The sequence below is a fragment of the Catharus ustulatus genome, chromosome 7 (assembly GCF_009819885.2).
Source record: "Catharus ustulatus isolate bCatUst1 chromosome 7, bCatUst1.pri.v2, whole genome shotgun sequence".
Lineage (NCBI taxonomy): Eukaryota > Metazoa > Chordata > Aves > Passeriformes > Turdidae > Catharus > Catharus ustulatus.
In genome coordinates, this window is record NC_046227.1 from 28,928,881 (window position 1) to 28,949,137 (window position 20,257).

Sequence of the window (20,257 nt, forward strand, 5' to 3'; positions counted from 1 at the left end):
AGTGACTTTTAAAGATGGGGCTTCTGCTGAGAGAGATGGAATTAGTCAGGACGGTTGTTTTCATGCTCTGCAACATCTGTTTGCAAAAGCATGCTTGATCAGAAAGATACTCAGAGAAACTGAAAGCTTTGCTCGTGCTTCTTGATTTACATGTTACAAACAAGTTGCTTCAGTGTGTTGGGGAGCCCCTGAAGTAGAAGGTACATGCATACATTTATTTATATGTGTGTGGAGGATGGAGTTTACAGCATGTACATTATAGCTGTTTGTACATGAAGGTTTTTCTTCTACATCCTGCTTCTGCAATATACTAAAATATAGTTAACTTTCAACTTGTGGATAATGCAGTTGTTCCCAGAGTTGCTCAAACACTTGCAGCTATGCTGATTTGCCACTGGGGAAACTTAATTTGCTATTTCCTCAGTAAAAATTATTTCATAACAGTTTCCTGCTGTGATTAACCTTGATTCACCTATGCAGGTGATGACTAGTAAAAAAAAAAGACAGTTGCTGGTATTGTGTAGCCTAAATTAGATTTGGGAAATAAAGCCTCCTTGTATGAAGTGATTGGGATTGCAATGCATTATACTCCTGTTCTTCTTCTACAAGAAGGGAGTTTGCCTGCTCTACACACCTGGTGTTAATAAACTCTATTTTGATGAATAAAAATGAAGATGTGTAAGAAATTCACCTTTTTAAAAAATTATTTTAAAAACCAGTCTTCTGTGATAGCATCAATGCTGTTCTCTAGTTGTTAAGAGTAAATGCTAAGTCTTTGCCTCGTTAATGTTTTCCCGTGAGACAGATTGGTTCTGTGATGTCTTTTTGCAAAGTTCAGTAATTAATTCATGCCATTTTTAAGGAGATACAACGTGGACAGGCTCTGGGTGCCTCTCTCCTATAAAGGTTCCTTCCAAACCAAACTGTTCTGTGATTCTGTGACCCAGAGGCACAGTTAAGGGAGCTGTAGCATTGCTAGGACAATAGCAGTCAGGGGGGACACAGGAATCCACATCCATCATAAGGAGTGACAGCCATTGGGTTGGGCTGATAAAGTTGTTCAGTCTCCAAGAGTTCTCCAAGTCAGAGGATGTTCAGGAGCTCTGCAAGGGAAAGTTTTCATTTACTTACCCCTGTGTTAATTCACTCCTGTAGGGGCAAACACTGATTTTCTGCTGGTTCAGTGGTTGTCACTGTGTGCCACCTCCTGGCTCCTTCAGTGACATGTTTCTGCACTGGTGACAGTCTTCCTAGCAAAAGTGAATTGTGTTTCTGATGTGGTAATTCCCAAGTGTGGATGAGTTCATTATTGTGACCTTCTCACTGCTTCACCTGTACTCTGCCCACCTCTTCATCTCCACATGCAACTGCCCAGGTTCCCACCACCTGAGAAACTTTTAACTTCTCCTCCTTTTTTCCTCTTGTCAAAGAAATGATTTCTTTTCTGGTCAGTCTTCCTGTATTTTCTTCAGAACAATAGGTGGTGTTGAATTAGGGAGCCATTTAAATGTAGATATCCCCATGGGTAATGGAAGTTCAGAGTGGCTTTTTTGTAGTACAGTAGACTTGAATCACTGCATATTTCATGTGAAAGCATTAAAGAGGATTCCTTCTGCTAAACACTGACTCATACAGTTGAAGGAATATAAAAACACAGTCAATCATAAAAATAATTTTGATGGGTTTTTTTTAAGTGACCTTATTGAACAATACATACAATAAGCTGAAATGAGGACTTTTTGGTGAGGTAATAACACTTTAGAGGCACGAATTGGAAGCAGTCCTGTAAGTTATTGTTGGTGGCATAACTCTTGAGAGATGTAGGTGTCCTATTGCCATGCCTGTAAACAAGCTTTTGTGTGTCCCACTGTCCTGCAGCATTCATTATGCTTTTCTAGTTTGTAGTCAATATTTTCATACCCTTTTGGACCAAGGCACTTCTGATGGTGTGTGTAGAAACCTGGTACTGTGGGAATCAAATCCAATTATCTGTATGGCAAGGTAAAGTTATAAATTATTATCACTGGGATAAATGCATTCAACAGACTCATACCTGAGTAATTTCTCTCAGGATTAAGTGTAATTGAATTTAGGTTCTTTCTTCAAATCTGAATCAATTATTGTCAGGATTGTTGGATCTTGCACTTTTATCACAAATCTCATGATAGTTGATGTTTTTCTGTGAACTTTCGGCTTTAGGATCGAATGATGATAGAGGATTCTTGGCTGGCATTTGATTTTGTTTAAAAGAGAATATTTTTTGAGCTTCCTGGAGAAGAGGTTGTAGATGTCATAAAATCACACTCTGAAGACTCAAAACCCTCAAGGAACATAAGAAAAACATATTGCAATTCATTGTCTGAATCTTAATATTTTACTGTCTCGCAGTTTTACACTTAAGGTTCTGCAGTGTACTTACATTTCCAAATATTAAAATGTAGACAAGAAAGAGCACTGTGACCACTTCTATATCATTAAAACCTTTTTAAATCTTCTTGCATAATTAAGTGATGACTTAGGTTGTGTTACTTGTTGTAAGAATAGAAGGGACTTCACTAAATTTATATCCATTTATAGTATATGTGCCTTAACTAAAATATAAAACAGTTCTGTAATTGTTTTGTAGTTCTTTGGGGCATGAAAAGCATGTCTTACCACCTCTAGGTTTCTCATTTCTCAATGGGCCTCAGATTGCCAGTTCTATGTTAAGACCAGCACAAAAAAAAAGAGATGCAGAGAATTGTGTTTACAGATCATGTGCTCTGTGCTTTTTTGTCTTTAGTGGGTCAGAAGAGCAGGAGGACGAGGTGATCAGTGCAGGCACTTTCATGTGGAACCTGCCATATCTACCTGGCCCACAGAATGGGGGATGAGTATGCTCAGAAAATATTTAATGTAGAGAAAAAGGAACTGCCAGGTTCCTAACAGGTTACTATGAACACGTGCAAGCAAGAACTTGGCAGAGGTCTTCTGAGTGACCAAATTTGGGAAAATGTTCACATGAATGACATAATGTGTATTCTTGACATCAAGACTAAGGTCTGCAAAATTTCAAATCCTTGCTTAAAAGCGTGGAAGGTCTGGAGCATCTCATTTGAACAGAAATAAAACTAACACATGCAAAGTACCATTTTTGTCCCTTCCTCTCATTCTGGCCCTTTTACCTCAAAATTCATCAAGTTCAGCCTTAGGCAGACACCTGGTATGGAAAGTTTCACTCTGAAAATCTTGTCTGATAAGGCCATGAGAAAGTGAGAGCTAAGTCCTGGACCACTGAGTGTCAGACAGCTTCCTGTATTATAAGCTATATTATTTGTGGTCAGCAGGTCACCTTGGTCACCCCACAGGCATCAGTGGGGTTACTCAGCTGGGTAATGGAGTGGGTCTGCCCTATCAGTCAGGAACAGTAACAGTGTTTTATTGCAGGCACTGCTAACTTAATTCCGCTTGGTAACCAAGACCTGTGAAATTAAATTTTCTCTGCTTGAGTTGATGATTGTGATTAGGAGATTATTTCAGTGTAGATCACTAATTCTGACAGGGCTTGTTCTTCACTTTGAGGCAGAGCTGCTGGGATGCAGGGAGCAGAAAGCTCACAGAACTGAGGTCAGCTACTATTGACTCCCATCAGAAGAGTTGGCAGAATGTATCAAAGTTAATCATGGAGCAAACATGACAGTGGTTCTGGGATGTACCCTGTAATCCTGTCACTCACTATGAATTGACACAGGAATCAAAGTTAATATTACTGAACTTGAAAATTTATTATTTGACTTTTACTGTTAATATTGACTTTCCAGAGCAATCATCCTCTTGATAATAAAGATTTGTGATGCAGGGGATATTCAGTTTAGCTACTCCACTTGCTGGCAACTTCTGGAAGTTCTGAAAAGGTCTTCTTGTCTGAACATGTGTTTGTTTTACACACTGCTCCTGTCCTGGACAACACCTCTGTTCCTTTTCTCATATTACGTCCAGATTTAAAAAAAAAAAAAAAAAACAAAAAAAACCAAAAACATTAAAATGTCCCAAACTGGCTCACTGCACGTAAAATATTTGAGTGGCCAATCCACATTCCAGCATTTTCAGTGTTAGAATGAAGCACTATGTGTCTTGTTCAAAAGCTAGAAATGTTGTCCTTCGCTGGGATAATATTAACAGCTGAAATAGATGCATGCAAAATCAAACTTTGAAAATATCTCTCTCCTCTACAGCAGGGCTGTGAAACATCAAGTTTATGCCTCCTACTAGTATGACCATGATTTTTTCTGGAACCTGAATCTTTGCAGTGGTGGTGCTAGATGGATGGTTGGATTTAGTGATCTTAAAGGTCTTTTCCCATTTTAATGATTCTGTGATTCTATGATTCAAAGTAAATGCTGTTTTTTTGTGTTTGTTTGGTAATTTTAAGAAATGCCCAGTTCCTAAATATTCTTCTATTCCCACCAGAGGTGAATTTGCAGGCAGAAATCAGTGGTAGAAGCGAACTGCCAGAGGTACATGTAACGTGTGCTCTCCCTGGACTGGGTGGCAGATTCCTTGGAGAAGGCAGATCACCTGCCAGCTTATCATTCTGATAATTGCAGCTGTGGAGAGGGCTCTGCTGGTAGAAGAAGTGTTCTTTCTGTGTGAGCTGTTGCTCGGTTATCAGCAATCAATTACCATGAAGCAGCGAAATAAAAGCAAATCCCCCTCCGACTCCAGAGGCTAGACTGTGTCCTGGACCAAAATGCCAACATTCACCAGTCGTTAACTTTGGTGCTTTTTTTTTTCCAGAGCTAAATCTTCTCTGTAAAGCTGTCAAAGATCGGGTATTGAGGAACCAGGACAGCTGGGGTGGTACAGGGTGCCCTTCTTTCCTGTCCATTTGTTGCCCAGAAGCAAGTTTTTTCATGAAGGATTAAGTAGCTGAGAAAGAAAAGAACTGTGATATTCTGGCAGCACATCACGCTCTTGAGCAGGGGAGTTTGAAGCACAGCCAGACCACTAGTGAATAAAATTCTGCCATCTGTGATGGCAAAAGATTGGTAAAAGAGACAGAATCAAAGTAATGAGAATTAAATGCTTGTAAATGCAACCACATAAACCAAATGTCAGGAAGTCAAACCTGTGCATGGAAGAGAAGTTCTTTCCGCCCTTCCACTCTGTGCCAGCCAAAGGATTCCTGTAGACTTCATTTAAGTTCTTACTTTGTTATCCACATTTTTCAGGCCATTCACCAGCATTGTTACAGAGCAGTGGCTCCACTCAAATATTTTCCTTGGCTTTGAGGCCCTTGCATGTGTTTTGCATGTTGTGGAAATGGGTATCCAGCCTGTATGCCTCACTCTCCAGATAACAGTGGTTCATGCTGCAGCTAAAAGGGAGTTCCATGATCTTTAAATAGGATGTGCCAACTCTCATAAAGCACTCTTCTATTGGACACATTTCTTCCCGTTCTGATTTCCTGAAACTGAAGAAGATGTGCTTCTCCCATTTCCAGTGGGTGGGCTTCAGTGCTGTGTACAAAGGCAACAGAGTGGGCAGCCAGTGCCTGCAATAATCTGTGTACTGAGTAAATCTTCATCAAAGCCATACAGGTACACTCCTGTAATTCACTCATCACTCAAAATCATACTTCACCTGAAGTACATCTATGCACTGGAGTCTCTTTAACTAGTTGAAAATGGTGTCAGTGGAGTGGCTCAAGTCAATGGATCGAACAAGACGGACTGGCTAAAGAAAAGTCATGCTGTTCTTCCAGTCCTTTGCATGTTTCAGAACAATTCAGATTTGTCACAAATTATTTGTTTATGGAATTCCCAAAGTTACACAAAAGACTCAAAGCAGCAGATCAGGGTAAGACTGCTAGTGACAGATACAACCAGTCACTGGAAAAAGCACAGAAGGAAGAGGTGCTGCAGCTTCCATTTGAAAAGTGATGTTTAGAAGCAATGAACAATATACAGGAGAATGTAATGGTACCTGCTTTTATATTAGTAGATTGCTGTATTTGTACTGTGTACTCCTACACCAAATTGTTTTGTATCACACTGGTGTAAAACTGAGTAAATCTTCCAATGTAGGAAGAACTTTGCTAAGCCAGTATGATCAAGTGCAGAACATGATTATTACAGTTACTGAAGTTAATTACAACCAGATTCCTAATTACAAATTACATATTAAAATTATACTAGAAGACGAACATGTTTTTACAATTCATGATGCTGGCAGAAGAAGCATTGAACATGTAAATTTGATTCTTCAGTTATAAATCAATTTTCTCTTCTAGATCAAATAGTCCCTGAATTACATTTACATGACCTTGGGCTGGGGATCTACACACTCCCTGATGTAAGCCTAGCTACCCAAATCATGTTTCCCTTGAGAGGAGATTATTTTGTGCTATATCAATCTGGTCCATGCAGGACTTGGAAAAAGCATCAGATGTTTAGGCAGTGCAAATCCTTTTGCCATAGGCAAGGTTACTAATTAAAAAGCCTGAGCATACAGAAGCACCAGATGCAGCCCAACCAAGGATGAATGTCAAGAAATTGGCGAGGAAAAGGGAAAAGCAAGAAAGAGGTTAGGGAGAGATCAGATGGGTTTTTTCACAGAATGTTCCCTTTCCACTTGTCATTTCTTCCCAAGCAGTTAGGTGGTATCTGACAACATTAGGTCTTGCAGCAGGGAGTCTCATGAGTTGTGTCTCACCATAGAAGTAGTACATTGTGGCATTTCAGACGTATTGTCTGGTCATATCCATCCTGTCACCTTTTATTAGGTGTGCTGCCAGTATGTGACACTTTGATGGTGGCTTGAGATCACTTTGCAGCTCATCATTACAGACTTTGTTTTCTATGTTTGGGGAGGTTTTTTCAGCCTGCTCTTGGTTTTCTGAACACTCACATTGCAATTCATGGAGTGGCAGCAGGGTCCCTGCATGTTCTGAATTCTTCTGCATTCTGCTCTAGTCTTCATTGCTGTGATGAATATTCTCTTCCTGAGTTGTCATGAGCATCCTTTTGTGGCCTGCCCTGCAATGCACAATGCTTCTCTCACATAGTAAAGGGGTAGAACATACCTGGGAAGTTGCTTGCTTCTATTAACATCCTTGTTTTGAAGAACAGCAAAAATGTTGCACAGCAGTAAATCTCCTGGATTGAGCTGGTTCTTTGCACTGCTCCCATAACTCAGTGCTTTTAAACTGCTTTTGAGGGGATTATAACTCATCTCTGTCATTTACAAATAGCAGCATACAAGCATTGGGTGTTTAGTAGTTATTTCAATCATGCAGGCAAGATTTTCTTAGCAATCTCTTTATGTTTTAGATTTTGTTTAAAGTGGTTCCTTTTTCTAAGTCAAGAGCATTAATTTTTAGGTAACAGGCACAGGTGTCCTTCAGACCTCAGTTAAGTGGTCTCACTAAGTACTTGAGCAAAATGAAGGGTATTTCATCAGATGAAGTACCTGGGAATAAAGAGCTGTATTGTCTCTTAGATGGAGGGAAACTACCTGTGTTTCATATCCAAGAGAGATGCAAAAGTTCTCAAAATGTATGAGGGGCGCCAGATGCTACCCCAAAAGAAAGGAGGGGTGTCATTCTTATTTCCCAATATTTTAGTAATCAGAGGAGAATTAGTTCCCCTATGTAAAGCCTTGATAAATAAAGCTTCAATTGTGGAGCCACTATGGACCATTGGTATGAATGTTTTAGAGATAGGTATTTACCTGAGACTTCTCATAGCTAACAACTATGACATTTTTACATGCACTTTGCATGAGTCAGATTTGTGTCAGATCTCTGATAAACTTAGTTCAGGTGCTACCACTAATGCATTGGGTCCTCCACATCCAATTAATGATACCAAAGCATAGATCAGTTGAAGGAAAAACAGAACTTACTTTTGTGGTATTTCTGTATTGTTTTCTAGAATTCTGTAGTGTTTGTTTACTACTTGTTAAGTAACATAATGCTGAGGTTATCTCCTTTTCTGGACACATGCACAACAAAATGTAGTGGAAGTCACCACAGGTGGATGTGGAAATACTGCCTCTTATCTGGAATATCTGCAGGTATCTACATATGGCCCCTGCATAGGATCAAGTAGTACCTTAGTGATAGTTTGAAGTATGTATGGAAATGGGACAAGAGCTCTCAAATTTTGTTCATGGTAAGAATAAAATAAGTCAATTTCTGCAAATATGAAATAAAAGTTGTGCTGTGCAGTATGTCAGATTTCAATAGGAATAGTTTCTTTGATCTAAGATCTCTGGCTTAGAGTAGGTGACAGCACGGACTGGGAATGCACAAGGTATCCAGTGATTTGGGGCTTTAATAGTCAGGATTTTTTTTAATTGGTCAAATACTTGCATTGGAATGAAACATCAGGTCCTGAGCAATGAGAACCAGGATATGATTTCTGTTTTATGATTAACAGCTCTTCTGACTGTGGTGTTGCAATGATATGGAATCAGTCTTTTCATTTCTGTGGCATTCACAAGTGGGGCTTGACAGCAATTTATTTCAGGTGCTATTTTAGCACATAACCTAGGAGATTTTGCAATCAGGCTTCTATGGTGAATTTTTCCTGAAAAATCTTTCTAATCTTATTAATATCGACTGATTCTTGGTATTAGGGTTTTCCAGGGATTGGTTAAGTCTAAAGGATTAAAGACCTCTGAGTCAAGGATGACCCAGATTCTGATAGATTTTATTATGCAAATCCTTACAGTCAGAGGTCATTAATGGAAACAGCTGAAGCTAATATGAGTTAATATATTTGAGTGCTCTCTGAAATTAGTGAGTGTTTTGGTTCCAGGTGAATATAATACAGTTTATGTTTAAGTGTTTTGAAACTGGTTTAGAAGCCTGCTCAAAAAGTAGAGTAAGATCCTAAATGTCCAATGCTCCTTCTGAGAAGTTGAGTTCTGGAGGCACTTTTGAGCACAGGCTTTTCCTCTGAACACTGGAAACTCTCTCCTCTGCCCTAACATGACAATTTCAAGAAAACAGCGGATTCCTAACAATGAACAAATTTCCTGATTTCACTTTCATTTTTGTAAAGAAAATTCCCTGAGCTTTTCTAAGTTGAAAAAGAAACTAAGTACTGGAAGAAGTTAAAAAACTACTGTCTTTCCCTCCTCAAAACAGAAGGAGGATTTATACTCATAGCTATTTTTCTGTATTTACAAAGCACTGTATTACTTGAAGATCTGATAAGTAGAACTAATATTCCTGAATAACCAGGTCCTTGTCTGTTTTGGCCCAGCTGTTCCTACTGTTTGAGTGGGTGCAGGGATTGGATCAAAACCAGCAAGATTCTCAATCTAATTTACCTATAAAGGCACTAAAGCATTTTCCTTTATGGTCACTTCCCAAAGTTCAGCACATGGACCTCAGACCACAACTGAACAAGCCCTCAATTTGGCTCGTGAAATATGTTTTCATTTTTCACTTATTTCTTATGCCTATGCACTTACATTTGTGTCTTTGATTAATAGTTCCCATTTTATACTACGCCTTTTTCCTAAGAATGTGAAAATATGTAAATATCCCAAGCAAAGACATTCCGTTTCAGGCCAGTAGTTGGGCAGGCCATTATGATTATAATATTTATGAATAAACAGAGGCATTTACCCAAAATATTCAAAGCTGACTCTGAAAAGTAAGGCATATGTTCTAGTACTTGTTTTTGTAAGTCTCTCAAGCAAGGAGTCAGTAGCAGAGGTGGGGACAGAGCAAAAGGCACTGGGCTCTCCCTTTTCTGGTATCCTGAGTGCGATGGGACAGCTTCTAATTTGATGATTTTGGTTTGGACCAGGGTAATATCCTTGAAGTCTGTAGTGTGTGTATAGTGCAGCATTTAGTGACTGCCCTTAGTTGTGGGCCCTGGTTGAGAAGCTTTGGCAGCTGGAGCTTTAGCCCCATGCTCCTGTCGTTTAATGTGGACGTGCAGAATTCACAGTCTCAGAGGAAATGCTGTAGGATGGGGATCCAGTGCAAGTCGTTTTGAGCACAAACAGTTTTACCAGCTCTTTGCCACCCACACACAATGTCCTCCTCTGCTTCACGTCCACCCCAAGGTCCCTGTGGGACAAAGCTCTGCAGTCCCTGGGACAGCAGGAGAAGCATCCTTTGACATTTCCCAGTGCACTGGGTTTCCCACTCTGCTCCTTCCAGCTCCCTCCAGCACACACCAGCAGAATGTGGGTTAATGGGGCAGGCGTGGCACAGAAAAGTCTCTGGTGGAGTCATTAGGGTTTGCTGGCAGGCTGCCAGCTCGGCTGGTGCAGTTTTACACTCACTTTTCAGCGCAGGCTTAAAGGGGAAACCTCTGTTCGCTTTAAGCCTTTACAGCCAGCGAGAGGCTGCTGGGGCATTCCTGCCCCTGCCCAGACCTCTGCTGAACAGCTGGCTGGAAATTCTCATCTGAGCACTTGCGATGATTTGTTGCTGTGATTGTGGCTTTAAAACTGGTAGTCAGGACTATTCAAAATTAATGGATCTGCATGGGGTTGATTGGTGATATTGCTGTCTCCTATGTTTGGATTTTCCCAGAGTTAAAATGCAGAGACTGAGTGCGTTTTGAGGAGGGGGTTTAAATTCTGGAAACAAAAGGAAACCCCAAAACCTCAACCCCTGGGAAGGCATAGCTGAGCAGGCACAGTCAGTACCATGCACACATACCAAAGATTGTAGGTCTGTCCAGCAACAGGCTTCAGCTGCATGTGAAATTAGTATCAGCTCATAGTGCTCAGCTCCTGAAAGGGTTAGGTTATGACAGCTGTAGGAGACTTTAATTTTTTACTTGTATAAAGAGTTAATCAGAATAAAATAATTAGTTTTTGTTGTATAATAAACAGATTTATTTTTTTTTAGAAACCAACATGATATTCTATTTATCTTATTTTCTTGCTTTAAATGCAATCAATAACAAATGTATTTTTTTGGGTTTACAAATTTTAGATCAGTTTTCCTGTAAAACATGCAGCCTGAGTTGATGCCTATTGATCTAGAATTAGAGAGCAAAAGGGTTAAATCTCAATCCCTCTCTGATTTATACTTCCCTCCCCTTCTTCCCAGCTGTGGACATGGATGGAAGATCTGCAGAAGGAGCTCTTAGAGGATGTCTGTGCTGACTCTGTGGATGCTGTTCAGGAGCTTATCAAGCAGTTTCAGCAGCAGCAAACAGCCACCCTGGATGCTACCCTCAATGTTATTAAAGAAGGGGAAGATCTAATCCAGCAGCTCAGGTAAGCATCCACCTGGGGCACAGGTGTTGAGAAATCTGATGCATGCTGTGCTTTAGGGGTGCCTAAATAGGGAACTGCAAGCTAGGATCAATTGGGAGAGTTTGCTCATTCTTTGCTTATTTATAATTCTTCAGATCCTTTGAATATTTTATTGAAATTGCAAGGAGTGATTTGTGTGGACTGATTAGAGCAGTCTGTGGATCAGCATTGGTTTCCTGTTTGACTGAGAGATTATTTATAGGCACTGGGAAGTGAATGGAACCAAATGTGTTTGAAGTGAATATTTTTAGTTGATATTTATAGAAGATTGTTAAATGGTTGTGAACTGAGGTCTCATGATTTATATGGTTATTCCTGATGTAGGGTAAGTGTATTCCTCTTAATAAAATACACACGTGTCTAACAGTCTTCACTGTTTCATTTTGCATGCAGCACCCTTCTGTTTGTCTTTGTGTATGTGGGGTTTATTCATAGTGTCAAAGAGGCTCTTTTACTGCTGGTTCTTCTAGAAGCACTATGAATTAAACCAGCTCATATTTGCCTGATTTAAAATACATGAAGAGACTAGCCTCAAGAATTGGGGGGGGGGGAAGTTGTTGGGGTTTTGTTGGTTTAATTTATTTTCTTTTTCAATCTACAAGTATCATTAAATGAATATTTGCAGAGTAAGCTTATACAGAATTTGTAATTGTGAAATCTCTCTCATTTGTTGTTACAGTGGTTTTCTGTGCCTGTAGCTTTGTTGACAGCAGTGAAGTTTTCCTGCCTTTTTGGGATGTTACTGGGCACTGAACCAAGTCCAGTACATCACTTATTATTTAGATCTTTGTATTGTTACAGGTTGCCCTTATCCACATGTACATAGTGTGCATGTTCTGTATACATTATCATATGCAAATATTCCAGGTTTTATGCATTCCACCAGACAGTCCAAGAGAGTGATATCATCCTCCTCACCCTGAGCTTTCCTAATCTGATGCCTTTACTTCCCACCTGAGATGTGCAGAAAGTAATGAGCCACGATAGGAACCTGACAGGAAAAGCCCAAGATGCTCTGGAGTAGAATGGGCAGTAAGAGCTCTGGTGGAGCTCTGCCCTTAAGAGCCCTCCTGGACTCCTTAAGTATTTTACTACTGCCATATGCTGAGCTTTCCTCTAAGCTTTTTCCTGTCATCCTGGATGCAGGCTTTGCTGGGTCAGAAAGAAAATAATGAGAGATTTGAAAGGACTGCTCTAGGTTTTGATTGCTATTCAGCCCTTCAGACACACCAGAGAGCCCATGGAGATTCCCACTCTTGCTGTGTGTGACTCGCCAGCACCACAGAGAGGGCAAGGGACTGGAGTTGTGGTATTGCTTGCCAATATTAGAGCTGGGAAGGAAGGATCAGGAGTAGACTTCCATCCTTCTATTCATCTTTGCTGATGGGATAGAAACATGCTGGGTTTGGTGAGAGAGCTGCCAGAGGGGAAGGGGTTTTAGCTAAGAATGTATGTATGGCCAGCTGTAGCAGGTTAGTCAAAGGTCTGCATGGTAACTTACTTTTCTGCAAGGAAATTGTTTGCAAAGTTTAGGGCATTTCTATGAGATTAAGAATAATGGCAGTAAAATTGTGGGCTGGAAATTTTTTGTTATTCTTCCCAACTATTGCAATGGCATCACTCCAGTGTGAACACCCATGGAGTAGAGCCTGAAAGGGACCCTGCACAAGCCCATCAGGTGGAATGTGGAGTGCTTTGTGGGTTTGCAAAAAGTGTTGATATTCAAAGAGTACTGATTCTGGTGTGGGATTGGCCTAAAGGGTTTTTGCCTGCACCTGAGTTAGAAGGGAAGTGTGGAGAGTGGCCAGGGCCACACCTGGAGCTGAGAAGTCAGTGGAGCACGGGGAAGAAATGAACTGCAAGATGGTATGTGGGACTTGAGCTTTTTCTTAATGTGAACATAGGCAATTCTTAGTTTCAGTCTTGGAAAAGTGACAGTGGCCTCAGCTTTGAGACTTTTTTTAATCAGTGTCATGCTCCAATGTTTGCAAAATACCAAAGCAGGATTTTTGGCAGCTGTGTTTAAAAAAGAAAAGTTGGGTTTGTGCTCTGGGCAGTGAGCAAGGTGGAACAAGGTGAACATATTTGTGCAAAGCAATCCCCTGGTTCTGATGGAGTTAGTACCAAACCCAGAGAGAACAGGTGCCAAACCTTCGAATGCACACAAAAGTTTGCAGTGCTGAAGATGAGCTGGTTCAAGTGCTGGATTTGAGTGCTCTGACTAACTGCAAAGCTTGTAATGTGATCCTGGACTCTTTAAAGCAGAACAGTGTGGAAAAAAACCCAGTGAAGCTGCCTCTCTGTGTGCCCACTCTTACCAGCTTCATGATTGCTGGCAATGGTAAAGAGCACACAGATAAAGGAAAAAAAAAAAAAAAAAAGGAAAAACTAGAATTGCTGCACTCTTTCCTTAACACAGGATTGCATTTCAGTGTGGATCACCTTGTACATGCCATGAAGAATAGATGAAGACTGCAAATACTAGAACAATTAAAAGAATTAAATACACTGCTCTTATCAAGCATGTCATAACAGGTTAAAAGCAGTAAAATTACTGGAGCTTTGGAAAGTTTTATGTTTCTTGTTCTTATCTCTGAGAGAGCACAGTTTGGTTTAGAGAAGATCATTTGTGTAATAGCATTCTGTTTCCTCCAGATAGGTGATGAAAAGCTCAGCTGGCTGAACTAAATACCATGCCTGGGACTGCACTCCACACAGGGTCTTCAGGGCCTCAGTCACTACATCAGGAATAAAAGAGGCCTGCCTAGAGACTCTGTGCATGTCATGGTTCACATTGGAAACACTTTTCACTCTTCCTTATCAGTGCTTTACTGAGATGATCCTTGTTCTCAGCAGCCAAGGCAAAACAAACCTTTTGAACTGCTGTTCCAGGGGTGCTGCTGGGGGCAATATTTCTGGTCAGCTGTGAAAGGCAAAACAATGACTTGCTCCAGTGAGATGTGAAAAGCAGAAATGTTTGTGGCTGAAAAAAAAAGTCAGTGAAGAGTAAGGTATCTTGCCTTTTTTGCAGTAGTTCAGCATATAAGCTTTAGATAATGGGTATTTCTCATTGAGCTTTCACCAGTGAAAGCACTGAGGGTGGTTTTAGGACCACAGTGTTCATTTTAAACAAAGTCAGCAGCAATGTACTGAGTGCAATTTTATGTTCCCCAAAGTTTTTGGGGTCTTTTCCCCAATTGTTTCTTTGAATTTTAAAACTCTAATCCATAGCCTTTCAGAGATTAGTAAGGGTCTTATATTTATTCTTTTCCAGAGTTTCTCATCACCAGAAAGAACAAGAAATATTGTGGCAGAAGCATGCAATCTCAGAAATGGTTTTTTTCTGCAGGGAGATCTTTCTCAAGCCAAACTAGCTAGGGGTTGTCAACACCTTATGCAAGGAGACTTTAAGAGTAGTAATCTGGTGGTTTTTTTAACTTTTGTATTGCATCAGTCACTGAGATGCAAGTGTGGCTTGATTTGAAGAGTGAAATATTTAATGAAAAAGAATTTCTAAAACTAAGTGTGTCTCTAGATCCCGTGAGAGATTATTCAACACCGGTCTTGAATAATTCATTGAGTAATTTAGATAATATATGAATAGTAATAATCCTGCATCTGAGTGAAGACTTATTTCATGTCCTTTTATAGAAGACAGGTGCTGACTGAAGGAAACAGAACTTGATTGGATGCAGCCTCAGATTAAGCTATAGTTTCAAAATCTCTAGTTATTTTCATTCCTCTTTCCTCTGTGCAGCTCTGATGTGGAGGTAGAGACCCTCTGATCACCAAGAATATGAAAACAGACAGAGTGGGGCAGAAACCATAACACCTGGAGAGAGAAATACCAGTGTAATCTTCCCATATAAACAAGGGAAATCAGAAATGCTTGCATCTAAATCTTGTTTCAGCCAATGTACCAAAGCCAAGATTAAGTTTTGGCTTCAGAATTTTCTTTCTGGCCCTACTGAAAGTTGAAGGCACATTTGAGGATAAATTTCAGTTCTTTACATCTGCAAATTTATCCATATAAGAGTCACTGAAAAAAACAAAACTGCTGGAGACATATCAGATTTAGGTGAGCCTATTAATATACATAAAAGCACAAATAGAAAAGGACCTGTCAGGACTTTCGTGTGTCCACACTCAGCTTTCAAGTACAGCAAATTCCCCCTTGGTCCTGGCCCAGCAGTTAAAGGGTTTGCTCCCTTCTGCTGCCTGTAAATGGAAAATGTAACTGGAGCAGTATCTGACCTGTCACAGTCACATCTCCTTTCATTTCCCCCAGTGAAAAGACAAGTCAGGAACTCTCTTGGAATTTTTGAAAGGTGTGTTGGTGGGGTTTTTTTGCACTGTATTCTGTATCCATTGCTGCACTACCTTATCCAGAAGATACCAAGGCATCCCTAGCCATTGGTCTAAAATACTCATTATTCTGATTCAGTCTGTAGGTAATAGGGCAAATGCAGAAAATTAACTTGTAAATGCCCAGGTGGCTGAATGGCATCTCAGTTTGATGTAAGTATAGGCAGGAGCAGGTGTCTCTGTAGCATTAAAGGTGACTGCCAGCCAGTGTCCTCAAGGAACCATTGAGATTGATGTGCCATCCCCTCCCCTGGCCCTCCCAATGTGTAAGGTCACAGTGCCACCACTGAGGAAAGGATGTTCCCCCTGCTCAAACTGTGTGCCGAGCTCAGGAGCTGCAGGGTTTTGGCAAGTAGAGGAGATGAGTGTTGCACACACTTTCCCTGAGCTCGTTGTGCTTGGGTTTGCTCCTCAGCAGCACGCAGAATCACTCGTGTAGTTCTTGCTCTTGTGCCTGCCTCAAAGCTCAGCTTTAACCCTGCTCTCTGCCTTGCCACAGGGACTCTGCTGTTTCCAACAACAAGACCCCCCACAACAGCTCCATCAGCCACATCGAATCCGTCCTTCAGCAGCTCGACGAGGCCCAGGTACAGATGGAAGAGCTCTTCCATGAGAGGAAGATTAAGCTAGACATTTTCCTTCAGCTCCGCATTTTTGAGCAGTACACCATTGAGGTAAGAGCTGGCTGCACTGAGGGGTGGGAGGGAGAGGACATGTGGACATACCCAGTGAAGGTACATCTGGAGCTGTTTGATTCTGCTCAGCTGTCCAGCGAGGGGGAGAAGGAATTACAGCTGTGCTTTAATTCAACTTGCTTTGGAATAAACTGCACTGAAATAGGTGCTTGGGTGCTCATCCTGGGAATCTGCCTGCTTTGCAGAGAAGCTTTATGAGATGCCTGTTATAACTCTCTGTTGACATGAGTCACTGAGGCATTTGAAAATTCTGTGTCACTTATTAGTGAGGTTTGTCTCTTCACATACAAACAGATGCACAAACATGTTATGCATAACATTTAAAAGGTGGGTTTTTTAGACACTGCAATGGATTTATTTAAAAACAAAAAAAAAAAGTAGAGGGGAAAATTAAAGGACCATTTCTATGTCCTCATGCAAAAAAAGGTCTTTCAGTTCTGTTTTGTACTTTTGTTTTGGAATCAAAAGTACTGGATGGAAAATTCATCAAAGTATTAGGATATTCTTGGACTGACAATTTTTGAAGAAATTGCAGCCAATCTCAGTAATTACTTTCTGTAGTTGTGATAGGAGATGAGAAAAGGATAAAATGAATGTTAACTTGTACACAAAGTCTATGGCACTCGTGTCAGTGTTTGTGTCATTTGTGGGGTGTGTTCCTCCTGCTGTATCCCCCTGGTGCTTTTTCAGTTCAGGGAGCACTGTAAGTGTTTGAGGTGATGCGTTCCTGATTTTATTGTTTGTAAATCTGTAGGTAGTCTCAAGGTGAGTGCTGGTAACTGATGGGAACCTCAGAATGCTGTGTTACATTTTGTGTTTAAGATGGGGCCTGATGAGTTATAGTGGAATAAAAGGCAGGAAGCAGGTGTTCAGTTCCCCAAAAGGTGTCCTGTTCTACAGCTGAATGCCAGACACAGGAAGCAGTGAGGAGTATCTGAGCTTTTCTGTTGTGACTGCACAGTGAGGCATTTCACTGCAATCTGTCCTACAGTGCTTGTTAAGGATGTAAATGAGAATAGTTTCATTTACTTGCCAGTTATGTGCAGCCTTTCTATTGAGAGGCAGCATTCTTTGTATGTGTGTATGAATATAAATGTATTTATTTCATGTCAGATACTATTCTTCCAGCAGAGTATGTTACCTCCTATATTTACTTTGATACATGTGTAGGTGTGGGAGGTGTGGCAGATGCTGAATAATTGAGAGTTTTACTCTAAAGATGTAAATGGGTGTGAATGCTGTACTTGAACATACCTATAAATGACATCTGTGTTTTCAAAAATGAAGGAAAAGAAAAAAGAGACGACCAATATATGCTTCTGCAACACCCAAATGCATTTGTAGACCGTATGTGGTGAACCCTTGTGAGTTACTCATTAAGGTCTCAGCCTGTTTCACTGCAGATGCAAGGTCTGAGCCTTTAATTTTTGTGCTGATTTAAGTAAAAATATTTTTTAAAAATTAGAACAAATCACTGCTCTCATTCTTTTTCTTTGCCAATAGCCTTTCAATCAGAGTGTCACCACCAGGCATTACTTTACCAATGGGGCAACTGAGGCATCAGGAGAGGATATAACTTACATTATTCTCTTCACATGGGATACCAATCTGGAAGTACTTTGTGAATACCTTTGATTTGTTTCTGCACAGATCCTACTTCTGTATATTCACAGACTGTAGTGGCTGTGATACATTAAGATATTTTAAATTGGAAATGTGCTTCAGAGTCTTCTAAAATCAGATTAGGAAGAAAGGATTTTAAAGAAAATCACCACTTAGTTGTCACTGTAGATTTGCTATTTTTTATCATATGAACATCTGAATTCCCTCTGCAAGATTAATATTACAGGGAAATCTGAGAGCATGTTTCTGTGGGCAGATGATTTTATTTAGAAAGTTCCTTCTCTCCGAAATTATTTTTTATTTTAGAATAGTTATGACAATTTCTACTGAAAACACAGTGAAAAACATATCCAGGTCAGTATCTTAAATTCTCTATGTACAGTTAGAGCTTAAACAAGAAAGGCAGTTTGATGGATAATGAAACAAAAGCAGTTTGAAATAAAATGGTAAATAACACATGTATGCTATGCATTTCAAACAACAGCTGAATTGACACAGTAATGGTGCTTAGCAAGTGGATTGCAGTCACTTGCCTCAGCTGTATGATGAAGATTCCATGTCAGTAGAAAACTGTTACAAGAATTAACAGAATTATCTCATACCATTGTTGAGAAACAAAAAGATTTTTTTCATCACCATCATTTAAAAGCATGTAGTATTTCTGATGGTTGAGGGAAAAAGATGACGATGTTTAAACCAGGAAATTAAGTATTTTTTTCCACTAAAGACAAGTAGCTTGAGCTATGACTGGAAATGTATTTAGGTTTTAATTTTCCATAATAGCCTAGATCCTCCATAGATTAAGAATTGTGAAATAATGTGTACCAGTATGATTGATTGTCAAATTAATTTCTCCTTTTCTAGTCTACATAAGCCCCCTTCCATCTGTCCAAAGAGCAGTGCCATATTGAACACATCCTTAGTGAAAGACCTGTACCTGCTGCAGCTGTGTTAATCCTTCCTGCACTCACTGGCTCCTCCTCCTCCTCCTAAACTTGAACATCTTTCTCCTCCTTGCTGTTTCTGCCTTTTAAAGCACCGAGTTTCCCATTTTCCCCCCTCAGGTGTGTGTTTTTGGGTCTGTTGGTTCTGGTGCTCCAGGGAATCCCTGGACATGAGGACCCTTCCCTGGCAACTCTGGTGAGAGGAAGATTTGCATCTCTAGTGGAAGCTGCAGGGATGCAGCTGTGGGAGCCCATCTGCTTCCAACAGCTTTAGGGAAGGCTGCACGCCAGAGCTCAGCCTCAGCTACCTCAGTTACATCTCATGTTGTCTCTTCCCATCCAGTTTTGGTACTGAACATTTTCAATTCTGTTAATTTTCTCTGCTGCTCTCTCTCTCCTTTCGAATTAATAACACAAAGTATTAGGATTTTTAAAAATTCACAAGTGGCAAATGAGTGATTTGCTTTTTTGTTTTGTTTAGGGAGTGTCTGTCTTTTGTTCTTTGAAACTTACCCTGCTTTGACTGTTCTCCCTAAATATTGAAATATGTGCCACTGATCACATAACCCATTCCTCTGGCACTGCTTCCTAAACTTACTCTGTGCTCATCTGTTCTATAGCCCTCCTGATTTTTGAGCTTTTCTATAATCTTTGCATCTTGACAGAGGTTTGGAGTCTGGACAAGCTTTAAGATTAATGATTACTGCACAATCAACACTTATTTCCATCTATTTAGGCATTATTGATCTTGTACTTCAGTGAAGTAGATTTAGTGAAATCTGTCAAAAATTGTTGCTTTTTGTCTTTAGGAAAAATACTTTCCTTTAAGAGAACCACCTGGCTATTGCTTTGGCAGGGCAGACCAGCTGTGTTCATTTAGGACTTTTAAGCCTCACAGCTTTTGTGTTGTACTGGAGTCATGGCAGATTTGGCAGATAAGAATTTGGGTACAAACACACAGGCCCATAGCATGTGCTGCCTGTTCTTTCTTGCCTTTATCTCCTTTTATTGACTGATATTTACACTCTGGGTTCTTGGGGTCAGTTATGAAATCCAAACTATGGCAACACCTGGAAGCAGACATAACAGAAACACGAGAGACCCTGGCTGTCCCTACAGGAGACTGTTCTGCCCAAAGGTTTAACACCACAAAATGATAGCCCATCCTTTATTTAGGAAATGTTTATTTAGGAATCCTTTATTTTAATTCTGATGCCTGATCAGTTTTATTCCTTCACCAAATCACTGCACATTTCAAAACAAGACAGGATGGTTGGGATTATATGGTTGATCTTTCTATATGATACAAACTTCTACTGAGCTTGTGCAGCCAGAGAGGTAACTCAGGAAATTTCA

General features: G+C 40.2%; 1 protein-coding gene across 11 annotated transcripts in view; it reads left to right on the plus strand.

Moving 5' to 3' along the window:
* Positions 1-20,257, plus strand: part of KALRN (kalirin RhoGEF kinase) — a 461,256-nt gene that overhangs the window by 271,527 nt on the left and 169,472 nt on the right. For all 11 annotated transcript variants that reach the window (XM_033064817.1, XM_033064825.2, XM_033064827.2 and 8 more), the window contains exons 12-13: positions 11,066-11,235; positions 16,139-16,313. In XM_033064817.1, the coding sequence (XP_032920708.1) occupies positions 11,066-11,235; positions 16,139-16,313 (345 nt within the window). The remainder of the gene's footprint in view (positions 1-11,065; positions 11,236-16,138; positions 16,314-20,257) is intronic.